Source organism: Pseudophryne corroboree, chromosome 3 (assembly GCF_028390025.1).
Source record: "Pseudophryne corroboree isolate aPseCor3 chromosome 3, aPseCor3.hap2, whole genome shotgun sequence".
NCBI lineage: Eukaryota > Metazoa > Chordata > Amphibia > Anura > Myobatrachidae > Pseudophryne > Pseudophryne corroboree.
In genome coordinates, this window is record NC_086446.1 from 601,199,030 (window position 1) to 601,211,076 (window position 12,047).

At 49.7% G+C, this 12,047-nt stretch overlaps 1 protein-coding gene across 3 annotated transcripts in view; it reads left to right on the forward strand.

Annotated features, from left to right (window-relative positions):
- The window catches only part of LOC135056400 (WASH complex subunit 2A-like), a 189,983-nt gene that overhangs the window by 156,255 nt on the left and 21,681 nt on the right, over positions 1–12,047 (forward strand). For all 3 annotated transcript variants that reach the window (XM_063961493.1, XM_063961495.1, XM_063961494.1), the window contains exons 23-24: positions 1,576–1,707; positions 8,968–9,069. In XM_063961493.1, the coding sequence (XP_063817563.1) occupies positions 1,576–1,707; positions 8,968–9,069 (234 nt within the window). The remainder of the gene's footprint in view (positions 1–1,575; positions 1,708–8,967; positions 9,070–12,047) is intronic.

Below are 12,047 nucleotides of genomic sequence, written 5' to 3' on the forward strand. Positions count from 1 at the left end.
TGCTTCTGTAAGCCATTCATTCCAAAACATAGTCTCTGCCTGCTGGCCTTTCCCAGGCTTGCGGAAAGGTACAGTACGTCTACATGTTGGACTTTCTGCAAGTGTTCCTTCTGTGTAAGATTCTGCTGAGCGTTTGATAATTGTTCTAACTCTGGTCTCCCTTTTTGTCAGGGTTTGTCCTGGCTGTTTGTTTTCTCAGTGTGGCTTGTGTTCAAAGTACAGTAGATCAATCATATCGACTATAGGCCAAGTCTCCAGTCTCTCTTCCTTGCATTACCCTACTGACAAAACATACAGTTTGGACTTGCATCGAGTCCGGAACATGGCTTGTCCTTGATCTTTCTTTTGGATTGGCCCTATCTGTGTTAGTGGGCTTTACCTGACTTTCCTGCAAATTAACCAGTTTCTGAGTTCAACCGCCCAAGTGGCAGCGGTTGTTCTGGAAGGTCTTAGCTTGGTCCTTTCTAGTTTTGCTGGTACCTTCTTTAAGGTCGCTTGGCTCTGTAGGCTTCCATCTCTTTTATTTGGTGTCTCCTTGTTGACTATGCCTAAGCAGGTTGGAACCTGCAATGGCTATTGTAGGTCAGCATGCTTGGTTGTTTTTTTTGAGGCAGACCTCTTCTACATTCGAGCCTTAGTCCCTGAGTCTCTTGGGTTTCATCCCCATATTGTCTGAGCTCTGTTATCCTGACATTGTGTTGGGTCTGGTTTGGTAGTGATTCTAGCTCCGTTCTTCTTGCATGGCTGCAGATCTGTGTCTGTAGCTTTGCTTCTTCTAGTAGACATGTAGGCACCTGGTGCGGGCCCAGTTCTGAATTTGATTGCCGGCAACGTATGATTAATTCTAGTTCACTGCTCCTAGTTTCCTGCTGTTACCAAATGTATAAAAAGTTTGGGCTCTCAGGTGCCTGCTATTTGTTTCTTGTCCTTTACACACCATTTAATGGTAAGTACCAAATATTATTATTATTATTATTATTATTATTATTATTATTATTATTATTGTAGTAACTAAGAGCTACTAGTATACTGTATATGTTCTTGCTGAATCTTCAGGTTCCCTGTTGTCTGTAACAGTCAGTGATGGTGTCTGTGCTCCAGCTATAGCGTGGCTCTTTTGTGTGTGAATTTCCCATTGCATGAATGGAGATTTCACAAAGGGCCATTTATGGCACTACTGCTTATTTAAGTGGCAGAAGTGAATAATGTCACAAGACACTGGAGTACTACATGTTCATGATTGGCGCCATCCATTAAAGAGATAATTTAACATTTGTGCTGAGGTCACAAGTCCCCTTCCCCTTTCCCCCTTATCCGTGGAGGACATTTTTAAGGTACAGTTTCCCCAACTCATTTTTGCACATTGCAAGAGACATGATGTAACGCTATGGACATTGAAAGAGAGATGTCAGCAAAGGGATTAAGTCTAGCTTCTGCTTAGCAATACTAGTCAATTAAATTGGGTACATGTCTATTATTTTATCCAACAATTCCAAACCAGGACGCACCCTCGCCAGTGAAGGTGGGAGTGATCTTTAGTATTTAGTAAGCCACCTTCTTTCTGTATCCTGCTAGGACTCCTTGGAGAAGAACACACATGGGAAGAGCACTGGTGTATTCCAAGATGAGGAACTTCTCTTCAGTCAGGAATTACAGGAGGATAACGATCCAGACGTAGATCTCTTTGCCAGCACTAGTAAAAAATCAGTAAGTTATTACTTATAAATGCTTTGGGAGTATTTTACTTGAATTAACAATTAAAAGGATATTGAATTTAATGCACACCGTCAGAGCCTAGTTCAGAGGTAGTTGTTGTTTCTGCTGCGCCAGAGTCGCACTGCATCAGAGTCGCACTGCACATGTCCTGCGATCGTGGCCATAGTGTAGATTAGGACGCAAAGTGATTGACTGACAAACAGCCATGGGTGAGGGAGGGGTCCGGAGCCACCGCAGGTGGTGTGTGGGGGTGCCGAGGATGGGGCCCGGATGTACTGCGAGTGGGGGAGGGGCGGGTAATTCTCCACCTTGAAGCAGCTAAGCTGCTGTCCTCCCTTTGGCAGTGGCCCTCCCGGAGACTCGCACAGCAGCCAAGCAGCCAGTCACTATTGTTAGCACCGGTGTCCCAACGCACTGCATTACAGGGAAGAAGATGCACTCAATAAACTACAGCTACCAGCAGGCCTTAGTGCTGGAATGCATCGGCGCTAAATGCTGCTGGGAGCTGTAGTTTTAGTGCGTCTACTTCCCTGTAATACGGCGCGTTGGGACACTGATGCTAACAATAGTGACTGGCTGGCAGAACTGACTGACTCGCTGAATCAATGTAAAAGGTGAGAGTGCTGTGCACACACACTGCACTGCACAGCACTTTCACCTTTTACATTGATTTAGCATCCAGACATTACCCTCTGCGATATCACCCACTCTATCCGTTACATTAGCCATCTCGGGGCTTCCAGGCCGGCAGCCCAGGTGCTGTGTTGCGGAGTCAGGGCCTCTGGGGATCTGAGCGCGGCTGTGGTGGGGAGGCACTTCTGTGACATCACGCGCAGAGGAAGCTCTGGGGCTCAGAGAACATGCAGCGCAGGGAGGGGTATGAAAGCCTTCCGCTGCGCTGCTTTCATACACATCTATACTGGAGGCCGCAGCAGCTTTTGTTCCACCTGCGCCGCTGCTAGGGAGTGGGGATTGTTGATGCTGGAGGGGACAGGCGGACTGGCAGGAAGACATAGGCCGCTGCAGTAAAAAGATTTCTCTGACGTCCTAGTGGATGCTGGGAACTCCGTAAGGACCATGGGGAATAGCGGCTCCGCAGGAGACTGGGCACATCTAAAGAAAGCTTTAGGACTATCTGGTGTGCACTGGCTCCTCCCCCTATGACCCTCCTCCAAGCCTCAGTTAGATTTTTGTGCCCGAACGAGAAGGGTGCACACTAGGGGCTCTCCTGAGCTTCTTAGTGAAAGTTTTAGTTTAGGTTTTTTATTTTCAGTGAGACCTGCTGGCAACAGGCTCACTGCATCGAGGGACTAAGGGGAGAAGAAGCGAACTCACCTGCGTGCAGAGTGGATTGGGCTTCTTGGCTACTGGACACCATTAGCTCCAGAGGGACCGCTCACAGGCCCAGCCTTGGAGCTCGGTCCCAGAGCCGCGCCGCCGGCCCCCTTACAGAGCCAGAAGCAAGAAGAGTCCGGCAAATCGGCGGCAGAAGACATCCTGTCTTCCACAAGGTAGCGCACAGCACTGCAGCTGTGCGCCATTGCTTCTCAGCACACTTCACACTCCGGTCACTGAGGGTGCAGGGCGCTAGGGGGGGGCGCCCTGAGCAGCAATAGAAACACCTTGGCTGGCTAAAAATACATCACATATAGCTCCTGGGCTATATGGATGAAATTTAACCCCTGCCAGATTTTCACAAAAAGCGGGAGAAAGGCCGCCGAGAAGGGGGCGGAGCCTATCTCAGCACACTGGCGCCATTTTTCTCTCACGGCTCCGTTGGAGGGAAGCTCCCTGGCTCTCCCCTGCAGTTACTACACTACAGAAAGGGGTTAAAAAAGAGAGGGGGGCACTAATTAGGCGCAGTATAACAATACAGCAGCTATAAAGGGAAAAACACTTATATAAGGTTATCCCTGTGTATATATGTATATATATATATATATATATATATATATATATATATATATATATATATATATATATATATATATATATATATATAGCGCTCTGGTGTGTGCTGGCATACTCTCCCTCTGTCTCCCCAAAGGGCTAGTGGGGTCCTGTCCTCTATCAGAGCATTCCCTGTGTGTGTGCTGTGTGTCGGTACGGCTGTGTCGACATGTTGGATACGTGGAGGCGGAGCGGAGGCCGATAAATGGGATGTCGCCCCCTGTGGGGCCGACACCAGAGTGGATGGATAGGTGGAAGATATTAACCGACAGTGTCAACTCCTTACATAAAAGGCTGGATGACGTAACAGCTGTGGGACAGCCGGCTGCTCAGTCCGCGCCTGCCCAGGCGTCTCAAATGCCATCAGGGGCTCAAACAACGCCCGTTACCTCAGATGGCAGACACAGATGTCGACACGGAGTCTGACTCCAGTGTCGACGAGGTTGAGACATATACACACTCCACTAGGAACATCCGTTACATGATTTCGGCAATTAAAAATGTGTTACGCATTTTCTGACATGAACCCAAGTACCACATAAAAAGGGTTTTATTTTTGGGGAGAAAAAGCTGCCAGTGTTTTGTTCCCCCATCAGATGAATGAATGAAGTGTGAAAAGAAGCGTGGTTTCCCCCGATAAGAAACTGGTGATTTCTAAAAAGTTACTGATGGCGTACCCTTTCTCGCCAGAGGATAGGTCACGTTGGGAGATATCCCTTGGGGGGGATAAGGCGCTCACACGTTTGTCAAAAGGTGGCACTGCCGTCTTAGGATACGGTCACCTTGAAGGAACCTGCTGATAAAAAGCAGGAGGCGATCCTGAAGTCTGTAATTACACACTCAGGTTATACACTGAAGCCTGCTATTACCTCAGCATAAATAGTGCTGCTGCAGCGTGGTCTGATACCCTGTCAGATAATATTAATACTCTAAGACAGGAATAATATTTTGCTAACATTGAGCATATTAAAGACGTCGTCTTATATATAAAGGATGCACAGAGGGATATTTGCCGGCTGGCATCCAGAATTAATGCAATGTCCATTCTGCCAGGAGGGTATTAGAAACCTGGCAGTGGACAGGTGATGCTGCATTTAAAAGGCACATGGAGATTCTGCCTTATAAGGGTGAGGAATTGTTTGGGGATGGTCTCTGGGACCTCGTATCCACAGCAACAGCTGGAAAAAAAAAAATTTTACCTCAGGGTTCCTCACAAAAGCCTAAGAAAGCACCGTATTTTCAGGTACAGTCCTTTCGGCTTCAGAAAAGCAAGCGGGTCAAAGGCGCTTCCTTTCTACACAGAGACGAGGGAAGAAGGAAAAAGCTGCACCAGTCAGCCAGTTCCCAGGATCAAATCTCTTCCCTCGCTTCCTCTGAGTCCACCGCATGACGCTGGGGCTCCACAGGTGGAGACAGGTGCGGTGGGGGCGCGTCTCTGGAACTGCAGGGACCAGTGGGCTTGCCCACAGGTGGATCCCTAGGTTCTGCAAGTAGTATCACAGGGATACAGGCTGGAGTTCGAGACGACTCCCCCTCGCCGTTGCCTTCACATCAGCCTTGCCTGCTGCCCTCGGAAAGGTAGTACTGGCGGAAATTCACAAGCTGTACTTCCAGCAGGTGAAATCAAGGTACCCCTCCTTAAACAAGGCCGGGGTTACTATTCCAAAATGTTGTGGTACCGAAACCAGACGGTTCGGTGAGACCCATTCTAAAATTGAAATCCTTGAACACTTATATACGAAGGTTCAAGTTCAAAATGGAATCGCTCAGGGCGATTATTGCAAGCCTGGAAAATTTCAGGGTATCACTGGACATCAAGGATACTTACCTGCATGTCCCTATTTACCCTCTTCACCAGGTGTACCTCAAAATTGTGGTACAGGATTGTCATTACCAATTCCAGACGTTGCCGTTGGTCTGTCCCCGGCACTGAGGGTATTTACCAAGGTAATGGCCGAAGTACTTATCCCGTACTTGGACGATCTCCTTATAAAGGCGAGGTCCAGGGAGCAGTTGTTCGTCGGAGTAGCACTATCTCGGGAAGTGCTACAACAGCACGGCTGGATTCTGAATATTCCAAAGTCGCAGCTGGTTCCTACGACGCGTCTACTGTTCCTGGATATGGTTCTGGACACAGAACAGGTTAAAATGGGTTTCTCCCGGAGGAGAAGTCCAAGGAGTTGGCGTCTCTAGACTGAGACCTCCTAATAAAAATACAGGTATCGGTGCATCAATGCACGCGAGCCTTGGAAAAGATGGTAGCTTCTTACGAAGAATTTCCATTCGTCAATTCCCATGCAAGGGATCTGTTGGACAAGTGGTCCGGGTCGCATCCTCAGATGCATCGGCGGATAATCCTGTCTCCAAGGGCCAGGGTGTCGCTGTGGTGGTGACTGCAGAGTGCTCATAGGCTGGGGGGCAGTCACACAGGGAAGAAACTTCCAAGGCCTATGGAAAAGTCAGGAGACTTCCCTACACATAAATGTTCTGGAACTATGGGCCATTTACAATGCCCTACGTCAGGCTTGACCCCTGCTTCAACACCGGCCGGTGCTGATCCAGTCAGACAACATCACGGCGGTCGCTCATGTAAACCGACAGGGCGGCACAAGAAGCAGGATGGCGATGACAGAAGCCACAAGGATTCGCCGATGGGCGGAAAATCATGTGTTAGCACTGTCAGCAGTGTTCATTCCTGGAGTGGACAACTGAGAAGCAGACTTTCTCAGCAGATATAACCTCCACCCGGGAGAGTGGGGACTTCATCCAGAAGTTTTCCAAATGATTGTACACCGTGGGGAAAGGCCACAGGTGGACAGGAGGGCGTCCCGCCTCAACAAAAAGCTACAAAGATATTGCGCCAGGTCAAGGGACCCTCAGGCGATAGCTGTGGACGGTCTGGTAACACCGTGGGTGTACCAGTCGGTGTATGTGTTCCCTTCTCTGCCTCTCATACCCAGGGTAATGAGAATAATAAGAAGGAGAGGAATAAGAACTATACTCATTGTTCCGGGGGGCCAAGAAGAGCTTGGTACCCAGAACTCCAAGAAATGATCTCAGAGGACCCATGGCCTCGGCAGCTCAGACAGGACCTGCTGAAGCAGGGGTCCTGTCTGTTCCAAGACTTACCGCGGCTGCATTTGACGGCATGGCGGTTGGAACGCCGGATCCTGAAGGAAAAAGGCATTCCGGAGGAAGTTATCCCTATGCTATTTAAAGCTGGGAAAGAAGTGAACGCAAACCATTATCACCGCATATGGCGAAAATATGTTGCGTGCTGTGAGGCCAGTACGGCCCCAAAGGAGGAATTTCAGCTAGGTCAATTTCTGCACTTCCTACAAGTCAGAGGTGACTATGGGCCTAAAATTGGGTTCCATTAAGGTCCTGATTTCGGCTCTATCGATTTTCTTCCAAAATAGAACTGGCTTCACTGCCTGAAGTTCAGATTTTTGTTAAGGGAGTGCTGCATAGTCAGCCCCCGTTTGTGCCTCCAGTGGCACCGAGGGATCTCAACGTAGTGTTGGATTTCCTGAAGTCGCATTGAGTTGAGCCACTTAAATCCGTGGAGCTATAATACCTCACGTGGAAAGTGTTCATGCTGTGGGCCTTGGCGTCGGCCAGGCGTGTATCAGAATTGGCGGCTTTGTCAAAAGCTCTTATCTGTATTTTATATGGATAAGGCGGAATTGAGGACTCGTTCCCAATTCCTTCCTAAGGTGGTAGCAGTTTTTCATGTGAACCAACCTATTGTGGTACCTGCGGCTACTAGGGACTTGGAGGACTCCAAGTTGCTGGACGTAGTCAGGGCCCTGAAAATATATGTTTCCAGGACGGCTGGAGTCAGAAAATCTGACTCGCTGTTTATCCTGTATGCACCAAACAAGCTGGGTGCTCCTGCTTTTAAGCAGACTATTGCTCGTTGGATTTGTAGTACAATTCAGCTTGCACATTCTGTGGCAGGCCTGCCACAACCAAAATCTGTAAAAACCCATTCCACAAGGAAGGTGGGCTCATCTTGGGCGGCTGCCCGAGGGGTCTCGGCTTTACAACTTTGCCGAGCAGCTACTTGGTCAGGGGCAAACACGTTTGCTAATTTCTACAAATTTAATACCCTGGCTGAGGAGGACATGGAGTTCTCTCATTCGGTGCTACAGAGTCATCCGCACTCTCCCGCCCGTTTGGGAGCTTTGGTATAATCCCCTTGGTCCTTACGGAGTTCCCAGCATCCACTAGGACGTCAGAGAAAATAAGAATTTACTTACCGATAATTCTATTTCTCGTAGTCCGTAGTGGATGCTGGGCGCCCATCCCAAGTGCGGATTGTCTGCAATACTTGTACATAGTTATTGTTAACTAAATCGGGTTATTGTTGTAGTGAGCCATCTTTTCTAGAGGCTCATCTGTTATCATACTGTTAACTGGGTTCAGATCACAAGTTATACGGTGTGATTGGTGTGGCTGGTATGAGTCTTACCCGGGATTCAAAATCCTTCCTTATTGTGTACGCTCGTCCGGGCACAGTATCCTAACTGAGGCTTGGAGGAGGGTCATAGGGGGAGGAGCCAGTGCACACCAGATAGTCCTAAAGCTTTCTTTAGATGTGCCCAGTCTCCTGCGGAGCCGCTATTCCCCATGGTCCTTACGGAATTCCCAGCATCCACTACGGACTACGAGAAATAGAATTATCGGTAAGTAAATTCTTATTTTTTTTTCCCCCCCATCTACAGCGCAGAGACTTGCTGCAAATGCAGTGGCATACCCTCCAACTGTACCTTTTTGGCAGGTACAATACCTTTTTTTTTTTTAATGGTCTGTACTGATTTTTGGCTCTCCAAACTTCCATTGAAAGTATAGGTAACGGGGCATGGCCACGCCGCTTTACCCGTGACTACGCCCCCTTTTCAAATTTGTACCGATTTTTATGTGTAAATTGTTGTAGGGTATGTTGCTGCAGATGCAGTGGGCCTATTTTGGGGTGTGGACCTGGAGCTGCAGCTCCATCAGCCCCATTGTTAATCCTGCTCTGGGAACACACAGCAGCCAAACGGCAGAGCCTCCCATTAAATGTAACCTGTGTGGGAAGGCGTTTCTCGCCCAATCAGCTGTGGACTGGGTGTGATAGACCTGCTGCTAACCCAATGAGAGCTCCTAGCCACGCCGAGCGTTATACACACAGTCACTCTGGGCTATTATATAGGAGAGACCTCTCATAATGGCCAGCTGCAGAATGTAACATTTGCCAGTATTTATCTTGTTTCTGTGCTGTGATCCCAGTCTGATATTTACTTGTCTGTTCTTTAGTCTGAGAAACCCAGCAATACTAAACCATCAGCTGGAGTAGGATTATTTGGGGATGATGCTGACGATGATCTCTTCAGTACAGCTAAACCCAAGAAACCTCCGGTATGTATATAGCTATAATACACATGTAGCGCTCATGTGTGTAGATCATCCAGTGTCAAATTCACTAGGAAAACTATTGTACATGGTATAGCATAACCTCCAGATGTGAGAAGTCAGCTCTGATTCAGTAGCTGGGAGATAAACTCACACATGCAACCATACACATGAAATACTGAATTTTAAACTTCTGTTAGAATGTTGAGAGCTTAAATGAATCCTTTTTCTCTTACGTTCTAGAGGATGCTGGGGTTCCACTTAGTACCATGGGCAGGGATGTATCTAGGGGTCCAAGCGCCCCTGGCAAGTAAGGGGCACAATGCACCACACATGGGGGAGTACAGAATGTTATACACACAGGAGTAGGGGGCACAGAGTGACACACACACTCACAAAGGCAGCGGGCATAGGGGGCCACACAATAACGTGAGGGGGGGATAGATAGTGCCACACACACATAAGACAGGGGGGTAGAGGGGCCACACACTGGGGGTTGGGGGAAGGAGGGCGCAAGGTTTCATATGCACACAGGGGTCCACACACCAGGGTGAGGGAGGAAGAGGGGGCCATAAGGTGGGGGGTACATGGGGCCACTCACAGGGGGGTGGGAAGCAGGCAGGCACAGGGCTCTCTGGTTACTCACCACTCCAGCGAGGGAGGCACGTGGACCCAGGCACAGGCTGAAGAGGCCGGCGGCAGGAGGATCAGAGTGCCAGCGCCAATGCAGCATCATGGCACTGCACGATAGTGTGAGGCCGGAATAGAGGACACTCCTGGAACTGTGCCCATAACTGCTTCCCCCCCCACACACACACACACAGGGCAGCAGCTGGAGGAGGGAGGGTGCCGGGGCCGCTGGGGCGTTTGTACCTGCCAGTATGCTGACCAGATCCCTATTATAATCACTTACCTTTTCCTACTTCTCCCACTTGATTCCCTGGGGACCTTTCTTCCAAGATGTTGCTGCTGCTGTTGTCACCCCTTAAGCTTTTGTTCTCTCCAGGATCCAGGTTTTTAGCCACTCCTGTGTCACTATTACAATAGCCCAGTAGTCATGTAAGGGATGAGATAGGAGAGGGGGAGGGGTCAATGGGTGCCGTTGTAAAGTCTGCTCTGTTCTGCCTCTGTCAGGAAGGAGGGGAGGAGCTTGTTGGACATGTGATCTTCTGCTGCTGTGGCACGGAGAAAGCCTCTACAGCCCAGCAAAGAAGGAGAGGTCCCCTGAGGTACAGAGCTGCTGTGTACCCTATAGCAAGAGCTGCTCCACTCTTTATCATACAATATACTGGACCAGATGCAGCATTGGACAGCCTGTGCTGTATAATCACAAAATACATGCTGCAAGGTTTCAGTTTTAGCCATGTGTGCCCTGCCTCCCCCTCCCCCCCCCCCCCCCCCCCCCCCCCCGATGCTGCATCTGATCCAGTATATTGTATTATAAAGAGGGCCCCGGACACCCCCCCCCCTTCATATCCACAAGTGCACCCACGGGTGGGGGGGGGCAGAGCACACATAGTTAAAACTCAATCCTTGCACTGCAGCATGTGTTTTGTGATTATACAGCACAGGCTGTCCGATGCTGCATCTGATACATTATATTGTATGATAACGAGTGCCCCCGGACATCCCTCCCCCTCCACCCCTCGCTAGGCTTCTCCCACTGTCCTGTTGGCATACACTGACAGTGCTCTCTGCTGCCCCTTTCTCTCAATCAGCGGCAGCGCTGATGTTTCTGAGAGAGCAGCTGAGCTGAGCAGCGAGAAGCACTGATAACATTCAAAACTGATCGCGGGTGGTACCGCCGGGCGGCGACCCCCCGCTGGGCAGCGCCCCTGACGAGTGCCATCCTCGCCAAACAATAGATACGCCCCTGACCATGGGTATAGATGGGTCCACTAGAAGCCACGGGCACTTTAAGAATTTGATGGTGTGGGCTGGCTCCTCTCTCTGTGCCCCTCCTACCATACTCAGTTTAGAAAATGTGCCCGGAGGAGCCGGTCACGCTTATGGAAGCTCCTGAAGAGTTTACTTCATTTATTATTTATGTTTATTTCTCTGGCTGGGTCCACAGGATTATCCACAGGATAACATTGGGATATTGTCGAGCGACAGCGAAAATGGCACCAACACGGTCACGAGCTTTCTGGCCTCCCAGGATGCATTGGGGCCTCCACTATATAGTCCCGCCCACTGACTCAGTCAGATCAGTTTTTTGCTTGGTGCGGCAGGAAGCCGCATTGTCATAGGGCTGCTGTGAGAGCAGCCTCAAGCTTTTATTTTATTTCTCTTACATCCTAGAGGATGCTGGGGACTCCAAAAGGACCATGGGGTATAGACGGGATCCGCAGGAGCTTGGGCACACTGAAAAGACTTAAACTGGGTGTGAACTGGCTCCTCCCTCTATGCCCCTCCTCCAGACCTCAGTTAGACTTTGTGCCCAGGACTGACTGGACACTCACTAGGGGAGCTCTCCTGAGTTTCTCTGGAAACGACTTTTGGTAGGTTTTTTATTTTCAGGGAGACCTGCTGGCTACAGGCTCCCTGCAGCGTGGGAGTGAGGGGAGAGAAGCAGACCTACTTTTTCTTAGTTTAAGGGCTCTGCTTCTCGGCTACTGGACACCATTAGCTCCAGAGGCTTCGATCACTTGGTGCGCCTAGCTGCTTGTTCCTGGAGCCACGCCGTCACCCCCCTCACAGAAGCCAGAAGACAGAAGTCGGGTGAGTATGAGAAGAACAGAAGACTTCAGGACGGCAGAAGACTTCAGTAACCAGGTACAGCGCAGCGGTAACGCTGTGCTCCATACTCACACACACACACACACACTTCCTCCAGCACTCACAGGGCGCTGGGGGTGGGCGCCCTGGGCAGCATGTTACTGAGGTTGGTAGGGCCGGCAGATGCTTGTTCGGTGCCTCGGCACCGTTTTCGGAACCCCCGCCGGCATTTTCACGAGTTTGAATTTGGCGGGCTGAAGCGCGCC